The sequence below is a fragment of the Anopheles funestus genome, chromosome X (assembly GCF_943734845.2).
Source record: "Anopheles funestus chromosome X, idAnoFuneDA-416_04, whole genome shotgun sequence".
NCBI classification, from domain to species: Eukaryota; Metazoa; Arthropoda; class Insecta; order Diptera; family Culicidae; genus Anopheles; species Anopheles funestus.
In genome coordinates, this window is record NC_064597.1 from 17129471 (window position 1) to 17157150 (window position 27680).

The following is a 27680-nucleotide window of genomic DNA, read 5'->3' on the forward strand; positions in this document are numbered from 1 at the left end:
TTATTTGTCTGTGGACGTGCCACAAAACGTATGTCGTGAAAAATTCAATTTTATATTAATTACAATGGGCTCCAGTGTTTTGACTACTTGTCTTGTAGACAATTTTGCAAATAAAAAAAACCTTGTCTTTTAAAAAATTCAATTAGATCATGTTTCTGACCAATACAGCAACTTATTTAAAATGGGTTTTTGGAAAATAGTGCGTAATAAACACCGCTTCACAGCTTCCGATCATATTCTCGTTTAATAGAATTAAACACAAAACTGGCGAAGAATACTTGCGTCACCATTCGAGCAAAACAAGATAAAAAAAATTACCTTCACGCATTACCAGGCAGGATCGTTAATGTTTCTTCGTTGCGATCATCAACTGTTTGCGTTATCCGAAGAAAGCATGTTAAAAAATAAGAGCAAAACAGTACGACTCTGACACTGCGATCTATTTATACGTGGCAAACGTCAGACATGATTCGTTCGTTTCAATCAAATGCAATTTTTGTTTTCTTCTACTAAATTTTGTTATTATTTCAAACCAATTCACTGACCGTACACGAACGCAGTTGATCGTTTCCGTTCCTTTAAAAACGTGGTGCGCGTATTATTCTTTCTTCACAGCACTAAGTTTGACGTTTTGTTTTTTGGTTTTTAAATTAACTTCGCTTCATTTTTTTTCTGAAAATATGCATTTAACTCTGTTTTATTTGTTTGTTAAAAAATAGTATTATATGAGTACTATTCTAATATATTCTACACAGAAATTGAAGATATGAATTGCCCTTTAAACGTACATATTGACTGATTGACGCTATTCTTGATTTTCTATCTGTTCTTGTAATTTAAGGCAAAATCTGTAAAATTACTTTAGTACACTATTTGGGGAAAAGTAATTATCTTTCGAGTAAAGATATTTGATTAAAAACAAGGTATAACATATGTAGGGCCCTGAAGTGTAATAGCAGATTAGCACTAATCAACAAAAAATAGGTCCAAAACAATTCCATGAAGACTTTTGTATAAAGAATTTTGTGTGTACCTAAACCTAACCTAACCCTGCAAAAGATGCGGATGGTTAAGAATAGTTTAATTCTTCATACTTGGTGCTATAGTCGTCAGCTGTGGAAGACTTCGTTCTGAGCACTGATCATTACTCGAGCACTCTTGGGTTGAGAATAAAAACCTAGCATTTAGGGGAAACGGGAGAAAAGCTTGAAAGTGTAGCAGGAATACATTTCACGCCACCGAAACCACCAGAATGGTTACTAACCTGCAGAGGCGTCACACACCGGTGAGCGATATATCACCACCTCAGAAGTGGAATGCCCATTCCGGTGCTTTTCGAAGCGTACTGACAAGATTTAGCTTTGGTTCTGGTCAGTTGCTCGATGACCTTTGGTTCAGAACATTGCCGAAGAGTAGAGTAGCGTTCATTACATACGGTTACACGGAATGGTTGGACGCTAGACAAGAAGAAACCATCCTGTTCTCGTGTAGATTTTCGTTTTTTGGAATTAGACGCTAGCAGCTTCGAATTTGGATCAAACTGAACCGTGGAAATGTTTCCCAACTCCAGATGGTTAATCCGTTGTTCTTGTTTTATACGTTTGCCATCACTTACCGGAACGAATCGTTGGATCAATGCTGTGCCACCGCTCAAGAACATCGTGGTGATCCACGATTTTTCGCTTCTGGACATGTATATAGGGTTGCGGAGCAGGTAGGGTTTGCATTTTTAATACGTTCTTCCATGGAGATTTCTCGGTGCAGAAGACGGTGACCTCAAGCTTGTCGGTGTTGGCAGAATTTCCTTCTTTTTTTTAAATCCAAGCTGTGTGATAGGATTGAAGAAACTCCCCCGGATCACGGTACGGTTCATGGTCGCGTTTATTAGAAACAAAACGAACGGAAAACAAGGCAAACGACATCGTGAACCACACGCTGGGAATGCTACCTGGTTGTTGGTATCGGAACGGAACGGAACCATTTGTTATGATGGAATTTATTTCCCTCTTCCTCCTTACGGCACAACCGGTAGCTCCTAGAAACGTTCTTCCAGTGCGTTATTGTCACGGTACGAGACTACAGCTTCTAGTTTCGGTTGATGCTATGGAATTGTTTTCCCGGATCACCGTACAATAAAATATGCCACTTCCGACCATAACAAATGCATTTACCGTAGCATCGAAAGTTTCTTGCTGGCGAAAAAGATTGCACCATGCAAATATGGGGAGCATCTTTTGATATTCACCTTAATGCGCATTAAACACCGAGTTTAGTTTGAGTGACTGTTAAGGGGTTTCCGGATATTGAATTATTATTTTTATAGTTGGACGGTTTTGGGGGGAAACAAACGGGATGAATTAGAGTGAATCTAACGCAGTATGAAATTTGTTTGCTAAAATTATTTTTCTATCATCTGTTCAAAATTATACACATTTAGTAAAGTTACAAATATTGAAGTGCTCTAAAAAATAACCAAGAAAAACGTTCGACGTTCTTCTTCTCCACATCCTAGCGAGAAGATGTGTACTAGTGTTGTGTTTTTACAAACAGTGTTAATGAAAGTTACCGTTCGGTGTGTTTAACAAACAAAAAATATAACTGTATCTGATAATCTCAAGAAAACACAAGAAAATGCCTGAATTTGATGATTCGTTCCTTTTCGATTGTGCCTCGTTCGAGCGGAAGAAATGGAAGACACATAATCTACGGTATCAACCAACCGGCGTGGTACTCAAGAGTGCTAGCACCCTCGACCCATTTTTGGACGTCGACCGTCCGAAGCTGTTTCCACCATCGGATGATGGTTCTGGGACGGTTAAAAAGCCTTTTTCCGGATACGCACCTGACAGCATGATCCCGTCGGAAGCCTTTTCCCCGGGAAATGACGCACGGCGAAGAAAGGGCGTTTTACAGTCACCGCGCTTAAGACGCCAACAGCCGGTCACCAAAATGAAACTCTTCAGCGGCTCCAACTCATCCACCTACAATGTGTTCCAAAGGGAGCAGGTGAGCCAGCAGGCATCGACTATACCGCGCGGTCAACAGTTCCAGTACACGAACCAGATGGATCGACTATCGGATGACGGTGACGCTTCAAGTAAGCTGTGATTCAATTGTATTGCTGCCCACGGGTGAAATGGTTTTCGACCTAACGTAGAAGAGACGGCTTTTCTTTTGTTGAATAACGGGGGGAAAAATCCTATTGATCAGCATCTTAAAATTAATATTTTCTATACACCGTTGCATAAGATTACGAACTTAAGATCGACAACCTTTTTATAGCTAGATCATACAGTTCTTGCTGTTCTTTTCCTTTTATTTTTTTATCATCCTCCACCCTGCCTCTTCACTCCCTCACTCCCTCTCACTTCCAACTCACTCTCGTATTCCGCGGACATAAACACTCCGCACCCGTAAAGGGAAAAGTAGCCGAATCGATCATAATTCTACTTTCTTCGTCCTTCAAACACGCCTCGTTTAAATGGCGTTTGGATGGAGAAAGTGGCATCCGCAATTGCGTTGAAATCGTGGATCTTCGAGCATAGTGAGCAACAATCGAACAATAGTAGGCAGCAGGCGGAACGTTACTTCCATCACTTTTCCTCTATGGGTTTGCCTTCCGTTGCATACGCAATGAATTTCGGTCCGCTTGCTGGTAGGGCTACTTTTGCTTTCTTTGCAGTTGTTTTGCGTGCTTCATGAAATGGGTAAAGATGAAAACAAAAGCCTCTCGTCTTGTTAGCAGATACTGTTCTGTTCGATGCAATTGATTTCTTACTGATCGTCTCACAACAATCCCCTGTTCCACCCATACCTACCCTTCTTGTTCTCTATCTTTCCCCTAGTAATATATGATTGGAATTTTACAATCACATACCAATGTATCGTACGTCAGTAGGTGGGTTATTAATTGATGCTAATGCGTCCAATTAACGGTAGCAATGTTTGATCTGCCACTGGTATATGTGTAATGTAATTGTTATATTCTTCACAAAAGTCACAACATTGCTGTGCAGTATATAATTTAACACTACCAAGTAGCAAGCGTTTTAAGCGTTTTTCGTTCGTGGATAATTAAAAAAATATACGAAGAGTTGGAGTGTATGAAATTGTTCATTGGAGATCGTACTACAGAATATATATGTAAAATTCATGTGTCAGCTACTCTGGGATGGTTTAACCCCAAAAAATAATGTGACGAAAATGAAGCGTTCCAGTCCAAATGACTGGTACGGTATGTGTACAGGATGTTCAATAAGTTCGAATACACTTTCAAAATGTGTTTAAAAAAGAAAAAAAGATAAACTTTCCCCCGCTGCAAGGACTGACTATTCGGCTACGTGGTAAAAAAAATAAGCCCAATAAGCCAAAAATGGCCGGCATGACCTTGGAGGTCGTTAAGCCAAGAAAAAGATGAGCTCTTTATCAGTATTGCACTTCAAGAGTTCTGTATACTATTGTATGTCCTAAACCAGACATGTCAAACATACGGCCCTTTGGTCTTTGAATCCGGCCCGCGAAGGAAGAACGAGAGCATCGAATAATATCTGGCTTGGGTGAGGTTTAGCTTGGAAAATTGAAAATATATTTGTATATGTTGTGTGTGTACTCTTTTACACTTAAATAACACTTTCTTGAATCTTCTTAAATTCATTTTTGCAAGCCAAAATGAGTTTGATACCACTGTCCTAAACGGTGTCGACATGGCTTCTTGGTCCGTTGACTAAGGAATTGTTATTATTATGATTATTAGTATCTTCAAATGTGTTTGACAGCTTTGAAGATCGTGCTACAAGAACATTTTTTCGCGCCCTTCGTACTGTTGTGTTTTTGTCGGTACGTTACTACTTTCTATTGCTTTGTTGATTTTTGTAGTTACTTCCTGATGTGCTATGTTACATTTTGTGAAGTTAGTAATTTTGCATTTGAGTCTACATCTGCATTGTATTATATTGTTATTATTTTGATCCAATACCCATATTCTGGGGCGGACCGGTACAAACCGCGGTCATAAGTCATTTTTGTACTAATTACGCTAAAACATGAGTAACTTTTGGAAATGCTGATGGCGTCTCTGTGCACCGTTTTTATCGCTTTGCTGCACATCGGCACATACAATTTCAATCGTTGAATCGAATATTTTATATTTTATAAAAATATTCGATTTAAAATTTTTTTAAACCATACTCTTATCTGTTGATCTAACTCCATACAGTATAGGAGTATGCAAGTCCTGAAAGTTTAATGTCATATTAGGATGGGTAGTTTTAATTTCACATTCTTCAAGCTGCAGCGATCCTCGGTCATGAAACGAACTTATGGTCTAAAGTTTCATCCAGGGCAATATGAACATTTTGGAGAGATGATGCGTTGCATTTGGAATGAAATATGTTAGTTGCAGTAGCTATTGTGTTGTTAGCTAGAAGAAATAGACAGGATCTTTGCTGGGAAGAGAGTCTCCTGCAACTGATATTCCTTCACACCTCTGTCCATGGTATGGAAGGCGTTTCCAACGCATCCTTGGGATTAGGTAGACGCTTTTTCGTTTCAGTCATCAGTGCCTTCGTTGTTGTTGATATGTGATGACCACTAGGCAGGTTTGTCAGATGTTGGAAGGACATATCATAAGCATATGCAATGACAAGGTAATCGTGATCATTGCAAATACTTTCGAGTTCAGTGATGAGTGGATGTACATGAAAGATAAAGAGAAGCATTGACTGGTTGCTTAACCAGTCCTGGATTAAAACCCAAAGAGGGAATTGTTATTTGATGTATCTTTTTCGTACTATGCCTTTGCGTCATAGCGGTAGTAATGCTTATTAGATAACAACAGAAGACAAGTGGGGATTGGTAATTGGAACGAAAATGTGCAACTATTCCATCCAAATTCTGTAAACCTACCAGATTCATAATTCCGAGCCTAGTTCCACGAAAATAGCAGGTTCAAAATTTTGAATCTAGTTCCGATCGTTTATTTCAAGGAACGGAACGAAGGTTCGTTCCGGAACGCACATCACTAATTAGAATAAGTAAGATCTCTTTTCCTGCTACGTCTATTCAATGTGATCGATTTGTCTCAAATATGTAACGGATTTGTCAATTGTCTTAACTGACACATCATTTGGTTCATTTCGGAAAAATACTGGCTCTGTATCAGCGGATTGAAATGCGTCTGATTTCTTTGAATCTGCTGCCACTCTTTATTCGCACCCGAACTATTAGAACTGATGTGGCCGTTCTTTTAACTATTACATGTTTAACTGTTATTATATAATTATATAATATATTTTCTCTTATTATATGTCCGATTATTTCCGATTGTATAACTGATTCGTCGACTTTTGTTGGTGAATCTTAATTTGCTACATTCGTTGAAATATAGGACGACCTGGTGGTGATAAATGGCGCAGGTTCCATACGACAGGATCGGTTATCAAATCCCATTCGGACCATGTCCCCCCGTAGCAAGGACTGACTAGATTATAAAAATAATACGGGATTGATACGGTCAAGAGGCAAAAAAAACAAAATTAATGCCACTAAATGTCTGGAGTAACTTCCTGGTACAGTGATCGTACCGCCTGTTTCTCACACAACGAGATCGGTACCGAAGATGGACTAACGTACAAATAAATAATCGAATTTTGGTGTGTTCGATGATTGCTATCCGCAAATGAGAGTAAACATGTTTGATAGGAAATTCCATCCAGCCCCATAAGAAGAGATAGAAAAGTCCATGTAGGCTTTACTATACTTGATAATGTTTACATTTCTAAATTATTGGCTACATGGCATAAACTCACTCAGGTCATATATACCTAATAAATGTTTGACATCTGTCAAACGGCTGATCGAAATTTTTATTAGGATAAAAATCCAATCTGAAATATACAGCCTAATTTGGTTTACCAGTTTGTTTGGATATACCTCCAAACGTCAAAACGCGTACAGAAATTCTATTAGAAAGGTATCACAGACTCCCATAGTCGCTGTAGTTGTTGAAGGAAATTGTATTTGTTCTCTTGCTTTGTTTGTAACGTTCTGTCAGGGACTATTGCAGTGGTTATGAGGATTTTGGATGAATATAGTACATTCCTTGTTAGTGATGGTGTTCAATTGCGATTATGGTCGCCACAACTTTCTGTGCACTCAATTCTAACCTTAACAGGACTGGAATAATAGGAAGAGCAATTTAGTTTAGACTAATATAACAAACCAACCTGTTAAATCTGATACCATTTGGCGTGATTTATACTGTCTTCAATGGTATTAGGCTGTTTCATCATAACGTTTGTATATGGCATTTGAAAAATAATTAGATAAAAACAACGCATGATAGGAATTTTAAGAATAGTCCATCGCGCATAGCGATAATTTAATATTATGAGCATTAAGTCTGTGCAACCCAATATGTAGCGTGCACTGACGTACTTGGAAATCTACCGATCAATTTTACCGTATGCATCAAGGAAGTTCTGGCAAACTCCACGCAACACTAAAAATGGAAAGCTACACTCTTTCGACCAGATTAATAAGCGGTCCATCCTAAGGATAATGATTTAACATGAGTGAAGATATATGATGGTTGTGCAAACTACAGGAAGGGATACGTCGAGTAAGTCGAGATGAGAATAGTTATACTGAGGAACGGAGGAAATTTTCGATACAGATAGCCCCCGAGATAAACTATTATAGCGGACCGCAGAAATCCAAAAAAATCTACGTATCTCGAATTTTCGCGTACGTCGGATCTCTATACAAGTTCATGTCAAATTGATAACTACAGAATCAACTGCCTTCTCTGCTAGTGATGTATTTAATTTTTATGCGATTTTTTGAAGAAACTTTTCCTAAAAATAATATAAAAAAATAATTAAATTGAAGACATTATCAAGCAGATTTTAACTAATTTACTTAAATTTTGTGCTATAAAATCAATGAGCTGTCAAATATTAAAATCCGTTCATCAGCGAATCCTTTAGAGATGATCGTGTATCTCGACGAGTACCTGTACAAACGGGTCAATTACAAATAACGCTCAATGCTATGATCAAAATTTCCGTAAATGGGAAGAAACATATCATATTACCAAATTTCAGAACCCTCTTTTAAAACTTTCATAGTAGAAACTATACAAATTTTATTGCATAAATGTGTCAATAAATCAATAATTATCGTATCGTTACTTCGGCTTGTTTATTACTTCGAAGTGTGAGTTAAAATAAAATTTCAACTAATTAATGAGATGTTATAATACGATTACATGTGTTATCCCTATATACACCTTATTTAACTTACTATTTTTGCACATTGACCACGTCAGAAGGTAAAGTCATAAATAGTTCATTTGTTATTAATTTCTTGAAAAACGACCAAAGCTGTATTACTCTTTAATTAGCTAGTAGACATAACAATTAACTCTTACCTCACCATACTAACACATGTACATCACACACCGAACAAAGCAAGAATTGCAATTGCCCTCAAAGTATCGCGCTTATCTGCGTTCCGGAGCATGCTATTCCCTATCACATGCGCATGTTCTTTGCATTCTCCATTCTGTTTCTCTATTTGTTTTGCAATTGTTAGAACCAAACCAGTGCAAAAAAAGAAACATATACCGGGTCGGATCCAACACTACAGAGGCGAGGTGTGCCGTTGAATGAGGTTTTTGTTTTGCTTTGTTCTCACATTTGATTTTATGCACCTATGGATAGAATACGTGCTACATAGTTATGAACCTTATGACATTTTAAGTTTTTGCTTCAATTTTCTATCGTGTGCAATGATTTTAGTTTTTCTGGTTGTTATAATAAAATGTATCATGCGGTATGTGAGAAGACAGCAACTGTAAACTTCAATGCTTTGATTGAAATATTCGGCCTCAGCATCGACTTCGTTCGCCGAAATCCGTTCGGCGCTCACGAAAATAAGAGCGCCATGACATTTAAAAGCACGTCTTTACTTCACGGCTCAAGTGCTGATATTTCTAGGTTTGCATGTCTGTGCTTTCAAATATGTTTATCTATCGTTTATACTTGGTCGTTCAAGTTATTTTTTTTCCTTGTCAAAAAATAAGCGCGTCTTTACTATTCATTGTGTTTTAAACTTTAAGAGCGCCTAGTTTACCTTTCGTAAATTGCTGATAGTGAAAATATTCGGTTTGAAATGCAGTTCCTGTTAACTCCATTAATGCAGAAAACGAGTCGAAGTAGAAACTACGAACACTTAGGAGGAATCTTCGATATAACTCTAATCCTCTTGCTTTGACTGAAACAGTGTACGCAAACGATGATTTAATTTGTTGCCGTTTATTACATATTTGGATATTACATTGCAGATTCGTTGATAACTTTCGGATTTCCAAATCTATTTTCATGGATTTGCTTGATGGTCACGATTTTTCGATTGATGCGCAAAGAGCACATGGAATTACAAAAGAAGAAAAATTAGCAGCATGTATTATTTTTTTAGCGAATGGCAGATACCAACATGGTGTTGGAAAAGATTTTCATATCGCAATCGCATTACAACCACTTCACTCATTGGTTGGGGATTGGATAAACATAGCTAAGAACGAACAAGAGGGACAAGAAGCTAAGGATTATTTCCTTTTGAAAAGCGGGACTAAGGACGTAATTATGTGCGTAGATGGAACTCATGTAAAAAACCGAAAGATCACGGCAGGATCGAGTTCAAATCCCATCCGGACCGTCCCCCCGTAGCAAGGACTGACTATCCGGCTACGTGGTAAAATAAGTCTAGTAGCCAGAACTGGCCGGCGTGACCTGTAAGGTCGTTAAAGCCAAGAGGAGAGAGAAATTTTAAAATTCATTTTAATCATGGACCTTACTTAACATTTTTACGCCTTTTGCGCTTGCGCAACCAGCAGCTCGAGACGATTTCGGTCAAATTAGGTCAACATATTACAGGTACTTTTAAGGCATTTATAAACAATCAAGCGTATACAAGTAATACAAATTCACTATTTCATTCATCTACATACCGAAGATAACAAACTTTGATAATTATTACACTCTGTAATTTATTTTTGGGGTAATATTTTGTAAAATGATAGCCAAGGTGCATCTTAGGCTTGTCTGGACACATGTCACAACAATATGTAACTTCTCGCCTTCCTCCAGGTGTGCTACGGTCAGAACAAACTTGGCAGTCCCTTTTTGTCCCTTTTAATACCACGTGCAGCTTTCCATTCAGTTCGAGTTGGCACTTAGAATCGACTGGCCGCCGGACCGGCTCCGCTCGAGTGCAAAGGGTTAATAAATAATTCAGCTTCGTGTAGAGTTCCCATAAAAAAATGTTTTGGATTCTGGAAAAAAATAGTTTTTTTCTCACAAAATGCTATCAACATTATAAAAATCTTCAAACATTAACCTATGTACAACATATTGCATCATTTATTCGAACAACCGTAATTGAAAGTGCAAATTCTACCCGAATCCGCAACCTAAAACGTCAGGGATTTTCTTTCATACTACCGGAACGAACGTAACCGTCATATGATTCACTTTTTTCAAAAATCACTCATATTCAAAACGAGCGGTAGAATGAGCACCTGCTAAAGGAACGTGAGTGAAAATTGAGTGCGGCGGCGTTCGAATCTCGACGAACGAAGTCGGTGCTGAGGCCGATTGTTTTTTATTAAATTACTAAACCGATTCTAATCTTTTGATTCCCACAGTATCAATATAATACAACAATGAATTGTCAATCTATTTTGGACAGATTCACCGTTCAGCCATTAATAAAATAAGCCATTATATGGCAGCCATGTCCGATTAACCAAGAAAATATTAAATCCAAGATGCAGCAATATAGTAGTTAGCTGGCACATTACAACGCATTTTAATACAAGACATGTTAAAATAAGGAAGAATGCTAACTGATAGTAGTGCATCCAAATCCAGTTCATTGCGATGAAAACAGTAAGCAAATGCCGAATGTTCATCTCGCACTTGCGAATGACGAGATGCTCTTTTACTGCACGTTTCTTGTCTGTTCCGTTTCGGTCTGCACAGTCTGGCGATCATCTGGTGGTAAAATTTCATGCATGCTGAATGCCTACCTTCGGCACACTGCTGCATTCTTGTACCCGAGCTAGAGCATATTTTAAGCACGTTTGGGGAAGAATCTTTGTGTATTTATTTCTTCACTGCACCAACCTTGCGCCAGACTGAACAAAGCCGTAATTCCACCCCGCCTAAGCCAATGTTGCAGCGCAGAGCAGTGCTGCTGTGTGTAAGTGCCGTCAGTTGCCTCGGAGCCCTTTATCTAGTTTCCTTCGTCTCGCCTTTACACACCAAGATAGAGAATCGCACATTCCTTGGACGGGCTGGCACGAACTCTGATGCGATGAAGCTAACAGTGTTACTGCTGCGTCGTTCCGATCGTCGGCAGATGAGCGCTCGAAGATAGACTGTCCCGAGTCTCACAGATTGTCACAAAAAGTATTTTACGATTTATGGGTGTTGAGAATTAAAGGTTTTTTTCTTCTTCTTTTTGTTCGCACAACCTTTTTGGTAAACACGCTAAAATGTAAACGTGGTAGCAGACTAAATGTGTCATATTATATGTATTGTCACTCGTCCGAAACAGTGAAAGTTGATTCCATGTATGTACGACGAGACGCTGTTACGTCTGCTTCATTTGTTGATGTTTTCTTTAATATTATAGCTATAAGTAAGTGTTAAAGAAAAAGGTAACGTTATTGATTCGTTAGTAAATACGATTGATCTCTCAGCATTTATTCCGATATGCTCATCTCTCAGCTTATTCTGCTTGCTTTTGCATCAACCCAATACGATCCACACACACGTTGGGGTTTTTTTTCTGCGTTACGTCTGTGTGCGTCCGTTCGCCCAAAAACATCCAGCGTGTACTTGCGGAAACTTCCTCCAATGCACGACGAAACGGGCGCTAGACTGCGACTCACGGGCACATACGCACTGAAGCCGAACAGTATGGCCAGGGCCGTCCATCCGTGAGCAACTTCAACCGATCACGCGCGCATACACGATCTCGATCATAAACCCCTCCGTTTGTGCGCCCTGAAAAGCTAGGTTAAGGTTGTCGCTCTTTGAGTCTGTTTTGGAGATAAATTGGCAAAGGCCACCTTCATCGAAATGCAGACTGAAGACACTGCGTAGGCGTTTTGATGTGCGAGTTTTGTCGATAGATATCTGTGTGTGGATCACCCGTGACAATTCCACTCCATTCGCTCTGTTAAAAGTGTTCGAGGTGTGAGCGGTAGGTGGTTGGTTTTGTGATAATATACGAGATCTCAATCCTGTCAGTGGTACAACAAGAAGTACGCACGATTGTACATCTTCGAACAGGTTTTTATTCGGACGGGCCCCAACATCGTTTGTGTGTGACAGTGTTTCGTATGAATTGTTAAACAAAAAGGCAAGTCACTATTGGGGAGTTGTTCGTACCCGTCATGCAATCAAACTCCGTGTCAACACCAACGGTTCAACTTACCATCCATCGCAAGATTGTACATTCGTTAGGCCCAACGTTTCTTCACTACGTCCATAACGATCAGTCGTGTATCTTGTGCTTACATCTATACTTCCTCTGTTTCGCTTCGTTCCAAACAATACGCATCTTTGCGCTAGAAGACGACCCATTAATCTAGAGAGGGGAAGTCTGGAATGGATTTGTTGAAAGCAACCAAAGAAAGAAAAAAACCAACTACTCTTCCCTAGACTCGCTGGTTCACACCAAGTGTATGTTCTCTTGGGTGAGCTGAATACGCTGTGGTGGATTGCAGTTATTTTTAACGACGACAACTTCCAAAATCGGAAGCCAGCAGTTTTATTCATATTTGGAATAGTATGCGCGTTCTCAGTGAAAACCACGACACACTCAAGGCGAAGATTGTCTGAAAACGTTACACGTTTTTATGGAGAAAACCAGAAGACACCAGGGTGGTAGTTGATTGTTGAAACACGTGAAATAACGTAACCGGTAAAATGCGGCATTATATAAAACATTGATAGACGTACTGTGTGAACGTTTATAGGGTACAAAGCAAAACCATCAATAAAGGAATAACTGTTGGAAAAGATGAATCATTAAATAATGGAAATTTATCATGAACTATTTTCTGAAGATAAGCATAAAGGAATTTATAGTTGCATTTAAACTTCATCCTCACCCGAAGTATTCTGGCCCAAGGTCGTCTCTATTTCTTCTGGCGTGTTCTGGAATTTCCTAAAAGTGTGAAAATCTTCAGCCATATACGTGTGTTAAGATAGGACGGCATACGTTTTTGCTTTCCTTCTCTAGTTTGTTCGATTAGTCAGAGCGACCTTCCGCTAGTGCGTTACTGATTAATTGCCCTACAACCGAACTGAACTCCAACGTTCCTTCGATCAATTGAGTGACTCAAACGCGAGTACCGACAACGCGGGATGACTCCATAGTGCGGTAGTATGCTTCACGACGAAGAAGCTGAGGCGCAAGTTACGTTGCAAGAATACTGATCATGTGTACATTTCTGCCCCACAGTCACCCTTTCCAAGTCGTACATTGATTGGTGAATGTTTATTCATTTGCTGGAAGATGATGCATATTTTTAACGTTTGCTTTTAGCGTGTTGAGACGAGAATGTTGCGTTCTCTCATACACATGGTGCAGTTCACGATACAGACACCTACCATGCAACTATCATAGGATACAGAAGTTCTTATTGGTTTACAAAGCGTGTTCAAAGGCAGAGATATGTTGTTTCCTTTCGTCTTAAAAATCCATTTGATCAATGATTGCTGTGAATATGAATTCTTCAGTATTCGCAATACTTTTGGCATATTTTTAATGGTTACCTGGATTTTTTTTTCAATTTCCCAAATAAAAAAAAAATATTCGATTTAAAATTCTAGTGACGTCCATCCATATAATGTCATTTTTGATTAAATTTTATAATTGAATAATCACATGCACAGCATAACATGCAGTATGTCAGTTTTATCTTTATCAAATAACGTCAATTATTTATATTCTGCTCGTATCCATGGCTGATGAAAATTCTCGATATCCATTAACGAACAGTCCATACAAAGTCCATACAGTCCATATAAAGCGATATAAATCTAACGAGTGATTATAACACCGATTTCCCTACCAACCACGCATCATTTATCTATTGTCTTTTGGCATATGCAACCTACACGCTCCATACAATCGCCACCATTTAATCGCCTGTCAATCCAATGGACCAACGGTGCATGCACACACACGCATAAAATGCATCGTTCTTAAATTGATTCTACGCCCCAAATTCAATTACACAAATTTCAGCCGTTACTATTTTTACACCGCAACTATTGTATAACGCAGCCGACAAAGGAACGATCAGTAATATGGGATTATACCCAGGCCAGAAATCGAAGAAGAAACGGAGTAAAACATTAAATTCCTTCGAAATAGTTTAATTGTATATACCGGGGTGTGCAGGATACATAAAATTAAATCACATCGTGAGGTGCAATTGTAGGAGAAGCATGGAGAAAGGAAACGGGATCTGAACCATTTTCGTTCGACTTGGGATTCTGTGTGTCCAGAATGCCAATGTATTTAGGTTCTTTGAGATGAATGATCCGTCTGGAATTTGTTTACTATGCGAGAGTATTTTAATAGTTGGCCACGCTATGAAAAAAACAAATCCTGGTGTTGGTGCTTTACGAACAACAAGTGTTGTATATCTGCATTTGCTTTAATATTCATTTGGTTGTTCATTGCTATAATCAATATAGATTCTGTACCTCTGGAAGGTGATAAACGTTGTTTACTTTAAATGCTAAATTCTACTTCCGGTAGCTTAGCAGTCTTGACTCGTTTTGAGTTTTATTTATTTATTAATTTTTATTTGTCCATTTGTATTTGTATTAACGCATAGTACATGCCATATGAATCATGTATTTAGACAAGAGATAACAAAAAGTTCAGTTCTTTCTCCAGACGTCTCAGAATAGAACTAAAATTTCGATCATAAAATTAAAAACAAAATTAGATGTGTTTTGTTTTTACAAGTTAGCTAATTTCTCCATGTAGTATAATGGTACGACCCCTGACGATTGTTGTAATTGTACAGTTATTGTAATATTCTTTAAAAAAATTCAATCAAATTTATTGCGTTTATTTGGAATATTAAAATAAATCTTGATATTTTATTAAAAAAAATTAATCTTAATAGTTGTCTTGTGATCAAACCTAGAACAAATAATCGAACTCTCAGTGCAAATTTAAAAAAAATATTTTTATCATATTTTTTGCTTCAATTTTGTTGTATAATATTGCTAGATAAATAAATTAAGATATGTTTCAACATTTTATGATATATAACTCATAAAATATCCCCCTAATTTAAAATACTTTAAATGCGATGTAGTGATGTTGGTAATTTTTTATATGCTCCTGCTAACCCTTTTTTCGTTTTCATACAGATTTTTTTTTATTTTGAATAATTGCATTTATCGAACATAATTGGAAAACTGTTCCTACCCACATATCCGCACCGAATCGTTCGTGGAAGAAAAATGATATTGACAACCGGTGATGAAAACCGACAGCAACACACTAATCGTTTACTATTTTTCTCAATCACTAACAGGATACGATAGCGGTGGAAACTGCACGACAGCAAACAGTAACAGCAACATTGGCCTTACGTCCACACCTGTTTCCAGTGGGCGTAACGCTAACGGTAATAGCAAGGGTGGTGGTACTGGTTCAGCCACCAGTGCTCCAACGACTGGTGGTTGCAACGATCAGAACAGCAGCAGCAGTGGCAGTGGAACCAACACCACCGTTACACCTGGTGCACCGGGTTCGTCTGGTCATAAGGGCAGCATCCGAGGCAATAAGCTGGCTCGTCGAGCGCGCTCCTTTAAGGACGATTTTTTGGAGAAGATATCTCAGATCCGCACACCGACCAACACGATGACAAGGTGGGTTTTCGTAAAAGACCGATGCTAATCTAACTTTTGGCATAGCGTTCTTAAATCATATATATATTTTTTATTTTACTTGACCTTACCTCAATCATACGACACAAAATGGTTAAACAAAAGTATTGGGTAGCTCTAAAGCTTGAATAGTCTTTAATACGATATGTAGCGAGTATTATTAGCAAAATCCTTGTATGTCTTACGTAGAATGACAAGTCTCGACGATGTCCGTAAATATTAATTTTCTGTCCTAATAATCCGCTAACAAGGAAAAAAAAATCAACCAAACAATTTCCATGTTACATGTTCTAAACTTATCGTGGAATACAGCTCTAATTGTTTATCATTCAGACCGTAAATCAGTTAAACGATTTGGTTATCTCTCGTCCCACGTACTGTGCACCGTACTTACCCGCAAATATTAGTTTTCTCAACGCTAAGCCTGCCCTTTCGTCTTCCTTCGAAGCGGATTAAGCAGACAAAGACTAAGTGTCCGGATGTGCAACAGCAACTAGAAGGTCACGAGCTGCAAGATGCCGGAATGGTTGTACAGTACGCAACAATATTCCGCATCCACACACTCTGCTGCATTTTAGCGAGTCGAGTCTTGGGCCGGACCCCAGTTATCAGTGCTAGCGTATTGTTTGCTTATCTACGATAAGAGGAAAAGATAGAGTGATAGTGGTTAGGAACGGTGCGAGGCATGTCTGTCAAGAGAATGTCGTGCATGTTAACGTCGTCAACAACGGTGAACAACACGTACACAGAGACTCCACCATAGACCCACTGCAGTGCAGACAGGTTCATTAGTACCGCATTAGTGCTTTGACCGTGACCAAGCTTGGGTTCTAGTGCGGGGAATAGGGCACTCCCATTTTTTTTTTGCAAAACGCCTCACAAACATCGCTTGGAACAAAACAATAACACATAATTTGCCTTATCTCGTCTGATTTCTGATTCTTATTTCCCTAATATGCTATTTTCGATAACGTCACGAAAATCTGGCAAATTCCGTAGATCTCACTCACCAAATAGTCCCCGTGGCGGTAGTGGAACTGGCAGCGGTAGTGGTAACTCTGCCAGTTATGGCAGCCGGAAAAGCACCACAGACGAACCGTCGAAACCGGTACAAGATCTCAATTATCACGTGCGTCAGGTGAAAAATGCGTTGACACACTTCAAGGATGTAATACTGAAGAACAAGCTCGAGATGTTGCCGGGCAATGGTACGGTTGTACTGGAATCGATTGCTAACGTTCACACGGGTAAGTAACTGGAAAAGGTGTAAAAGTGTAGGAAGTGCTATAATTTCTTTTATGGATAAAAGCAGAAATTATACTAACTATTGGTGCTTTATTACTTCCAGCCCTGCAATCCTATACGCTAAATGAGCAGAGTACGGCATTCATCAACGCCACCAATCACGTTTATGTCTCACTCGGCAATCTGCTGAAATTGTGCGACGAGGTATTGCTGACTAAGGAGGGTGATGATTGCCCATCACTTAGCAAGGAAAATGTGAAGGAGGTGGTCGAGTTGGTGGAAAATGCTGTAAACAATCTGGTTAATTTGGCAAACGAGAAGCTGTCCGATCGAAAAGCGAACGTGTCCGCAGGAAACGTAACTGGAGGCGGTACACTATCGAGTACCTCCGGGACGAGCTCGAATACACTGCAACGACCAGCGGTGGATGTGGTCAGTCAACGTACATCGCTACCAGACATTCCGCTTACACCACGCGAACGCGATATTCTCGAGCAAACTTCCTTAAAGACGGTACGTGCGTCACACAGTACCGAAAGCATCTTGCGTGATTCGAGTCCGCCCCCTCCACCCAAACCACCACTACCCGATCGATCGCAGGAACCACCGCCTCCGTTACCACCCAAACGGAAAAGTCAACATGCCAAGAACCACTCCTTCCATGACACGACATCATCTGACTGCAACTCCACCGATTCTACCATGTTTCACGTGGGTGGAGGTAGTAGCGTTGGTATCGGAAGTGGAGGAACCGGTGGCATCAGTGGAAGCATCGGCCTAGACCGGATGTCGCTACGTTCTCGTTCTCCTGAAGATAACTGCAGTCTCCTCAGTGCCAGCGCTGGCTCGCTGGATTCGGCTCTTAATCACTCTCGCGAGGAAGACGAGTTGAGGGCACTCACTAGTTGCTCTTCTCATGCAAGCGCTCCGGCCGCCAGTTTAGGTGGTTTAGTAATGCTCGGCACATCATCAACCGGTACTCAAGCCTGGGAAGAACCTGCCGATTTGGTTGGTTTACCGCAGAACAGCAACAGCAGTCTCAATCGCAACTCGAACGAGTCTGGGTTCGAGTCAATGTATTCGTTGCGTGTTTCCCGTGATCAGCAACAACAGCAACAGCAAATGATGCATTATCAGAGCACGGCTGTCTCCGCCACGACACACCATCATCAGAAAAGTGCCAGTTCGTCGTCCTCGTCATCTTCTTACGTGCATAAATCAGAATCGATCGTAGACGGCATAACGGCGCTCGTGGTGACCAGCGGCAAGGCTTCTTTGCAACAACAGCAGCAACTACACCTACAGCAACATCACCAATCACAAGTGCTTCATCATCACCATCAGCAACAGCAACAGCAACACTTTCATCAGAAAATTGACACGATCATTACACAGGCAAGCGACGAAGCTACCGTCGATTCGAAAGGTATCGAACAGCTTGCCTGTTCCGCTTCGACTGTCTCTACGTCTGGTCTATCGAAGCTGCTCGTGCAGGATCCTAGTATAGATGAAGTTGGGAATGATGACGTATTTCCACGATCTTCAGCCGACAGGCCACCAGCGCTTCCAGTCAAGACGCGCTCACACAGTATTAAACGGGAACGCCACCCATCACAGTACGATAATGTGGACGAGGTCGACTTAGAACGAAGGTACATGGAACACATTTGTTGTGTGATTTAGTAAACAATTTTAATGAAATGCACTTTCTAACATTTATCATAATTTCAGTGTCCAAGATTCGTTTGGTCACTTCCCGATGCAAAATTCGCCATCGTATCTGTACAGTCGTCAGCAGATGTTTCATAATCTACCGAGCAAACATATAAGCTTGATCGAGCCACGGCACATGACCCGCTTCCAGGAAGAACCACCACCGCTCCCCATTAAGAAGAAGCATAGTGAGTATTGATGTTGCGTGCTTTTAGCGAACCAACCCATATAGCCTAGCAAAAGAATCACAAATATGTTAGTGCTCTTGCAAAACAGAAAGAAGAAAACTAATTTTGAAACATAACATAAAAAATGATTTATTACCCGTTGGGTTGCATTTAGGATAGAGATTAAGAAATTGAAAGATTTAATAATTGATATTAAATTACTATAAGACATAAAAGAACTATTAATCAATCATGATCTAAGTGGATACTCTCAAACTTGCATACTAAAATCTACCATTTGTTTTCATTAAATTAAGTTCATTCCATGCAATAGCCATACAAGATTACCTACCGTTCATATTATTGTTTTTGTTTATTTTAACGATAATTGAACTAAAGAGCTGGTTAACATAGAAGCATATTAATATAACTATGACTGATCTAACGATAAATCAACGTTGCACATTAGAGAGAGTAGAACAGAGCTTCCATGTGCGTGTGTGTGTGCGATTTAAAATTAGTCTACCTTGTTATGGGGGATGTGTGTTGAAGTCGTATTCAACCTATTGTTAGCCTTTAATAACAAACTTCGTACAAACGATCAATTTCTAATCCAATTTTATGTTATGATGCGCGCACTTTAGTGTTTCAAAGTGTTGCATATTCAGGTAAGTTGGTCTTCCATTTTCCCCTTTATGAATTGTACCAAATATCAAAGCTGTGAACTTAATGTTTGAAACCATAAAGAATCAGAGCCTGACCTATTTCTTTTAGCTTCTTATCTTCTCAGACCAACATAAAAGAGGAAACACTATTTCAAATGAGATTAATACTAATATCATTTGTATAAACATTTACTTCTTACATATAAATATACTCAACCTTTCTTTTACACACATACACCCGAACACATACGCGCACACACACACACTTAAATGACAGTAAGGAAGCATCATAGCAGAAGGCAGAATGAAAATGACACTTTCATCGTTTGCAAATACGTCCAAATGTAACACACAAACACAAAAAAAATCCACAGCTGGCAATCAGTTACAAAATTGGCTAAATTGTATAAAAAAACCACGAACACCCTTACTTTCAAATAGCTACAGTTTAACCGCACACCAATCAAGGCAATACACAATAGTCCTTCAATTGTTCTATGTTTGCAACTATGTTATATATTGTCTGTAGTTGTTTGGAAGTAAACATATCTATTTTCCATTCTATAGCCACCTGCTCTCATCTTTTGTTTGTGGTTCAATGAGTTGCATCCTTCCTATCGCTCTCTCGGTTGTGCTTCGCTTGCTATAGAGACGATATTTCCTTTTTTTTGTTTTATTATACTAGGCGTTAAAATAAATATGAGTTATGCGTAGCTCCTGTGATCACGGTTGGATCCCATTACCGTACCGAATGCTGTTGATTTAATCTTTTTTGGTCGATTTTCACATTTCAGTAATGGCCTACATGGAGATCTTCGGTAGTGCCACACAGAACCAGTCAGAATTTATGCGCCACTCGGTGCACACGTACAACCTTGCGCACTCCGAGCAGGTATCCACCAGTAGCACCACGAGCAATCACAGTATTTCGCTCAGTCAAACCATGAGGTAAGTTGGAACGGTTGAATCTTATGTGTGTCTCGGTATGGATACGATTGCTTACGTTTACATCACATTTCAGTCTCTCGCCGTCGCGTATTGCTCCTGCTACGGTGTCACCACCAAATTCACCAAACGTTAGCGTGAAGCCACCTGCGTTGCCACCGAAACGACAGCGCATCAACAGCAAAACGCCCAGCATCGCATCAACACCTCCTGCCAGTCCGAAGATTTTTCAAGATCAGCACCATTACATGCATCATCACCATCACCAGCAGCAAACTCCGACTACAATCAACACATCTCCTTCACCATCAACGACGTCACTCGTATCGACGCAATCTGGAGCTGGACTCAAGCTAACTGCTGTCGGCAATCAAACGCTGGACGTTAAGACATCGAAGGTATCACAAGCTACCCAATCACCGGGTATAGAAGCATCCTCTACATCTAGCAATGCGTCCGCTGCGACTACTTCTATCACTACTACAAGTATTTCTTCCGCTGGTGACGGTGTCGTTGCTGCCGTTGCTGCTACAGAACAAACCGCTTACAATAGTAACTCACCTAACAGAAGACTTAATGCTGAATATACCAAAATCGAGGATGATTATCTGCACCTGTGCGATGCCACCACGAAAGGTCCAGCTAAGGAAGTGGGCGACAATTACTCATCCTCCGCTTCCAATTCGAATCTCGTCACCATCGTCACTAGCCGCAGCAGCGGTAGCAACACTCTAGTCAGCGTTGCCAATCATAGTCACAGCAATAACAATAGCGGCAGTAGTAGTAATAACGTTGAATCTAGTAGTTATTTAAACGATAGCCATAACAAAGCTAAAATTAGCAGTAGTAGCGGTGCGCTGTCAGTATTACCATCCAGCGATATGATCTACGAGTCGTCCACTACACCACCGGCAGGCGACACCAGTGATGATCGCAACAGCAAAGATGGGGACGAGGTTGAGGTCATACTTAGACGGAATAATAAGGTGCACTTACTATTTTTTTAAAATTATCCTCCATTGATTTGGCATGGAACTTAGATATGGTGCTGTGTCGTTAGCTTTATTTCCAATCGTAAACCCACTAATAATGCACATTCCGGCTTCATTAAGCACATTAATACTAACTTGGCGCTAATATCGCGCAGTAAAACAACATAGAAAAACATTACGGTGACAGTTAACTACTGCATTTTACTATCATCATTAATCCCTTTACTGCCTGTAAAATGTTAACGTCTGCTCTCTTCAGTTAATCTTTTGCTTTTGTTACTGTTTTTGCTCGTTTTGATCAACCAATCTGTACATTTTAGTGAAAGTTATTTTTAGTTATTTGTCATATTAACAACAGAGATCGTCAGTGTTATAGGTTATCATCGATAAGGATAAATAATATCATTGATTTTTTTCAGAACGGTATAACTATACTGGAACAACAACAACAGCAACCCCTGAACCTGATGGAGGAGCTAGACGTCAGCAATTATCTAGTGTTTAAAAAAGAAAACGAAGATGGACCAGATGTCAAGGGTGGCCATCCGGATGCATTGATCATACATGCCACCAGAGTGCAGAAAAATTCAGACGGTAAGGCATTTAACAAATGTATCTATAAAAAGGTATCGCTAGCGTTCCGAGTAGTATTTCATTCAGCACAGCTGTGTATATACCGCTCAGAACGCTAAGTTGACGTGAAAGCCAATCCATAACCTACACAGCGAGCAGTTGTAATTTCAATCAAATCACACCTTCGTTTAATGTGTCGTGTTTTTTTTTGTTTTGTTTGTTTTTCATTTTCCCGTCCTTTTGAACTCCCAAACCTTTAATGTGTCACCGTGTACTTTTCTTCATGGTTTCATCACAAATAATGCATTGACAACCAATTTAACACTACTCTTATTGCACATTTATCTCTCGCTACTCCTGCCTACGGTCGTGTATCTTTATCCCTAAATTGAACTTCACAATTAACATGTGTATTATATTACTTCATTTCCGTAATAAAATGTGTATCGATAATAAACTGACAGACGATTGTTTAGAGGATGGTAAGCGGTTTCATCTTACAAATGCAACCAATACCGATTACATAAGAGTGTATTGAAATATATGTGACTAGCGCATGCAAAATTTAGTTTTACCGGTAGATATTCTTCTTCGCTTGATATAATGTCACTGTGTGATGTATATGAACTATTATTTACTTGAAGATGGTTGCATAGACAATCGATTACCATTGTTGTTTTGCAAGCATGGATAAGTTCTTCTGGATTAAAAACATAACCATTTGTTTGTACTATTTTTAAACTAAAACACTATTTGCTTAAGTTTTAGTAGATGGAAAACAATAGTTCAAGTTGTTTTTTAGTGTTTTTAATATCTATGTACATATCTATAAAGTATACACGGGTTTCGAGTGCAAGTGAGAAAGTTGGTATCATTTGTACATTCTTTTTAAGCTATAGCGGAATATGGTAGAGGTCAATGTGGAATATTTCCTAACTTATTAGAATATGCGCATATTACAGGTGTTTAGAAAACATCAAACAAAATCAATTTCATCTTGTGAAAATGTTCCACCTTTCTCGGATTTACATCTCTTTATGGATACTCTGCTTCCGCAATGAAAAGAATCTTTAAATGGGTTTACTTATTTTTATCTTTGCATCTCTTAACCCTGTAAATCATTTAAATAGCACACCACTAAAACATATATTATTATATATTATATTATTTGAAAAATGTATGTTGTTTGCTTTTTTTTAATTTATACAAGTATGGTTGTATATTGTGTGAAGAAATATCTGTAAATTAAAACGATTTTAATATTTGGACTGTTTTATTATTTGCTACAATGATGTTTAGAACGGATTAAAAATATCGATGCAGTTGATAGTTCAAAAAGTGTAATGTTTTATCACGACGCTTAAAGAAATGCTTATAGAAATAATATATAACAACTTAAACTTGGCTGTGTAATTATACCTTAACGTTTTCAAGCTCAGTTCGTTCCCACTTTATAGATAATGTTGAAATGATTGTAAAACTGAAATTCTAGTTTAATTTTAAAAAAAATCTTAAAATGTATTGTACTGATTTGCTCATCGTCTCAACGCATCGATAGGTAAAACTATAGTCAAACATCAATCAAAATTTGCTGATAGCGCTTAAATCTACTATCTGAACTGCTTAGTTTAAATATTTAACCTACTATGGCGTAGTGTGTCTAGGGGCATTTTTTCCTATTGCGACTACATAAAAATTTCGCTATCTGCCTAACCCACAGCGTATGGTGAAGCATTCATCACTACGTTCCGCACATTTATCTCGCCACTGGAACTAATCCAAAAGCTGTCCCATCGTTACACCGTGTACCACTGTCAGATGAATGATGCCAAACAGAAAGCCGCCAAAGAATCCTTTTCCCTGCTGGTACGGGTAGTAAATGATCTGACGTACGTATAATGGACTACCAAATACCAATTACCAAGTATTGCATGTTCTGATAATAACAATTTTCATTGTTTTCGTTTCAATTTTTAATTTTTAGCACGCCGGATCTAAGCGAACGATTGCTGGTGATATTGATGAACTTTGATTATCAGTTGGTGAGTGCCGGGCATCTCACGATGGCCAAGTTGCTGCGGGTAAAGCTGATCGAGAAAGCGCTTATCTATAAGCAGAAGGCGTCATTGACCGTCCAGACGCTTTCGTCGAGAGCACTTGTGGCCCAACCACCGACCCTTCTCGATCTGAAGTCGGCTGAAATAGCCGAACAAATGACATTGCTCGATGCGGAACTATTCCAAAAGATCGAAATACCGGAAGTATTGATATGGGCGCAGGAACAGTGCGAGGAACGGTCTCCAAACTTGACGCGTTTCACCGAGCACTTTAACAAGATGTCTTATTGGTATGCAAATAGTATATTAAATACGTTAACGTGATAACAACATACGACACATCCATTTTTCTCGTTCTCTGCACATTGTTTTTAGGGCTCGCACTCAAATACTTTCGCAAAACGATGCCAAAGATAGGGAGAAACACGTGATCAAGTTTATAAAAATAATGAAACATTTACGGAAAATCAATAATTACAACTCGTATCTTGCACTGTTGTCAGCACTTGATTCGGCTCCAATTCGAAGGTAAGTCTTAACAGATATCAATAGCAGAGTGGTATTCTGATGTGATATTGGTTTTCGTTTGCTTTCAGGTTGGAATGGCACAAAACAATAACTGAAGGTTTGAAAGAGTACTGTGCATTGATTGATTCTAGTTCCAGCTTTCGAGCCTACCGACAAGCGCTTGCTGAAACGATTCCACCCTGTATTCCATACATGTAAGAGCATCTTTGATTTTTAGATATGTTATATAAATAATTATCACCTTTTTGGTACGTTTTATTAACAGCGGACTCGTGCTACAAGATCTAACATTTGTTCACATTGGCAATCCGGATCTTTTACCGGACGGTTCGACAAACTTTTCGAAGCGCTGGCAACAGTATCATATAGTTGTGAACATGAAGCGTTTCAAGAAAGGGTTTGTACTATATTACACTAATTATCTTTAACAGAGGTTTGCTAACTTTGGTTTTTGTTTTTGCTATTGATACCCGTAGGTCTTATCCGTTTAAAAAAAATGAACGCATCATCGGTTTCTTTGACAACTTCGAGTACTATTTGGACGAGGACGCTATGTGGCAAATTTCCGAAACGATCAAACCACGTGGATCGCGTAAGACTAACGTCAATTAGTACAGGCTGAATTGTTTGCGTGGGGGTAGTGATGAGCAACAGGAAGGTAATACTACAAAATCTGGTGAAGATAATGGCGGTTGCAACCAGCAATCATTGCATCGTTATCGTAAGAACGATTAAACGCCACTACTATATCGTTTTCGCTACGCCGAAATAGGATGGCAAAATCTGACCTTATTAGGTTGGAAGGATTTCAATCTGTAGGTATAACGACCAGTCAAGAAAAGCAGCAGCAAATCCCAAGCAAACCGAACATTTAATCTGGAACGCGTTATAAGACGATCGAATCAAAAATAATGCATTTATCCTATCTATCAAACGGAACGTTACTACGCAAAGCATCTTTTATTACACCCTGAGCAAGGGTGAACAGTAAACGTCTAGTACTATACGCCTAATAGCGCTAATACTTGTAGAACTATTAAGTTTGCACATTTCTCATTAGTTCTTTTGGTTGCTTCGTATATTTTCTTAAAATCCTGTTGGAAGTATGCACTCTCATCGTCCTGTACAAATGAGAGTTTACACTAAGAGCGCATTCTGACTGGGTACAGTTTATAAATTATTTTATGTTATTAAATACACCGTACACGTGATCTAATTGTATTATAACTACACCTAGCAATGATACTTTCATAAAAGTATTGTTTTTATAATATCGTCTGTAACGACACAGGTTTAGAAAGAATAAAATCAATCGGCTGCGTTCAATTGCATGCACGCCAAAGTTTCTATACCCAGGCACCATTAAAATTTTAAATTCAATTCGATCAGTTTACGCGGTTCAGCCAAGCTATAACGCAGGTTTGATTCTTATGGAGACGCTACTTTTCACTATAAACCATGTTTCGATTAATTGTTTTAATTTACCAGATATTTACTGCAGTTCCTGTGGTCCGAAGTTGATGGAAAAGTCAGTTTTACGTACAATCTAGATATTATCACTATCTGACTACATACATGTACCATTCAAGTCTAGTATGTCTAGGTAAATAAGTAGTGCCAAGCATACCGCCAGCCGGATGCCGTGGCGAGTATGTAAGTAGAATGATTGAAAGTAAACTCGACTGCAAGAAGAAAATACAATTAGGAACCGGAAATATGATCACACGTCGTTCAATCAAATTGAAAAGAAAGTTAAACAAATGAAAATGAAAGTAAAAAGAGAATGACGAACGTATTATATAGATAATGTGAGTGATAGTGGAGGAGTAAAATCGAGTAGTACCGGAAACAAAGTCAAAGATAATGCAAGTTTGTCTTCTATTACTATATTTTTATTGCAAAATATAACTATTCATCATTTTAACATTTAATCTTTCATGTTGTCGTGCGTTTTTGTATGTTTTCGTGTATGTATGCTTGAATATGAATGTTCGGACATGGATGTGTGTAACTGTACGAAAGAGTTTCTTTAAGATATTAGTTTAATCTTGTTTGTGTTACGTCTATTCTTTAGTTTATATGGTTAAGTAAAACTATTTAAACAGTGTTTCGAGTTGTATTGTTCTATTTGTTAATTTAAATCACAGGGTCTTTATTTTCCCTCAGCTAGGAACTGGCTTCCATCTGCCTGAGAGTTAGTGATACAACGAATTAAATTATAATCGTTTGGTATAATAATATTATACCAAACTACCTAGAATGCTCTAGCCTCTCTCGATAGTTCGCACATGCCCGGAATAAGCTGGACTACCGGTATAGCTAGGCCGAGTACTGGGAAAAAATATATGCTTGTATTTAGAAATCATTGAAAGTGACATAATTTCAAAGCTTTCCATCGAATGCATTTTTACTAAGAACATACAGAAGTACTCTTTTAAAACTACTGTGTGGTAAAACGTTTTCAACAATGTGTAGTTTCAATTTCCTTTACAAAATTTTACTCATCGTAACTCAAAGGGGGGAAACTCAGCCTATACTATCCAGCGAAAACAAACGTGTACTTGAAGTGAAAGATAATGTGTTAGTATTTTTAAAGGACAAATGTAAGTGCTTTGAAACATGTAGCAACACCATCAAACCTAACATGATTGCCCATACGATGGATTGAAAATCTGCTTTTATTTCACGCTTCGCATGTTTTCTATACATGCAATGACATTATGTAGCTGTTTTTTTAAACATTTTAATTGTGTTTACAATCCTATTTACTTGCAACAAAATTGAAAAACGTTTTTACGGGCAA

The 27680-nt window shown here is 38.8% G+C and overlaps 1 protein-coding gene across 6 annotated transcripts in view; it reads left to right on the plus strand.

Moving 5' to 3' along the window:
* The window catches only part of LOC125774796 (guanine nucleotide-releasing factor 2), a 55758-nt gene extending 28950 nt beyond the window's left edge, over positions 1-26808 (plus strand). The window contains exons 1-16 of one of the 6 annotated variants that reach the window (XM_049445064.1): positions 616-3097; positions 15638-15974; positions 16992-17239; positions 17341-18889; positions 18969-19138; positions 19762-19785; positions 20577-20730; positions 20804-21125; positions 22139-22313; positions 22757-22774; positions 24013-24181; positions 24277-24639; positions 24725-24877; positions 24946-25071; positions 25143-25274; positions 25354-26808. In XM_049445064.1, coding sequence (XP_049301021.1) covers positions 2632-3097; positions 15638-15974; positions 16992-17239; positions 17341-18889; positions 18969-19138; positions 19762-19785; positions 20577-20730; positions 20804-21125; positions 22139-22313; positions 22757-22774; positions 24013-24181; positions 24277-24639; positions 24725-24877; positions 24946-25071; positions 25143-25274; positions 25354-25489 — 4542 coding nt within the window. In that variant the 5' untranslated portion in view covers positions 616-2631 and the 3' untranslated portion in view covers positions 25490-26808. Of the gene's footprint in view, positions 1-615; positions 3098-15637; positions 15975-16991; positions 17240-17340; positions 18890-18968; positions 19139-19761; positions 19786-20576; positions 20731-20803; positions 21714-22138; positions 22314-22756; positions 22775-24012; positions 24182-24276; positions 24640-24724; positions 24878-24945; positions 25072-25142; positions 25275-25353 lie in introns of those variants that run through there. The other 5 variants (XM_049445034.1, XM_049445058.1, XM_049445043.1 and 2 more) reach the window with 5 other exon arrangements.
* The last annotated feature ends 872 nt before the right edge of the window (positions 26809-27680 follow it).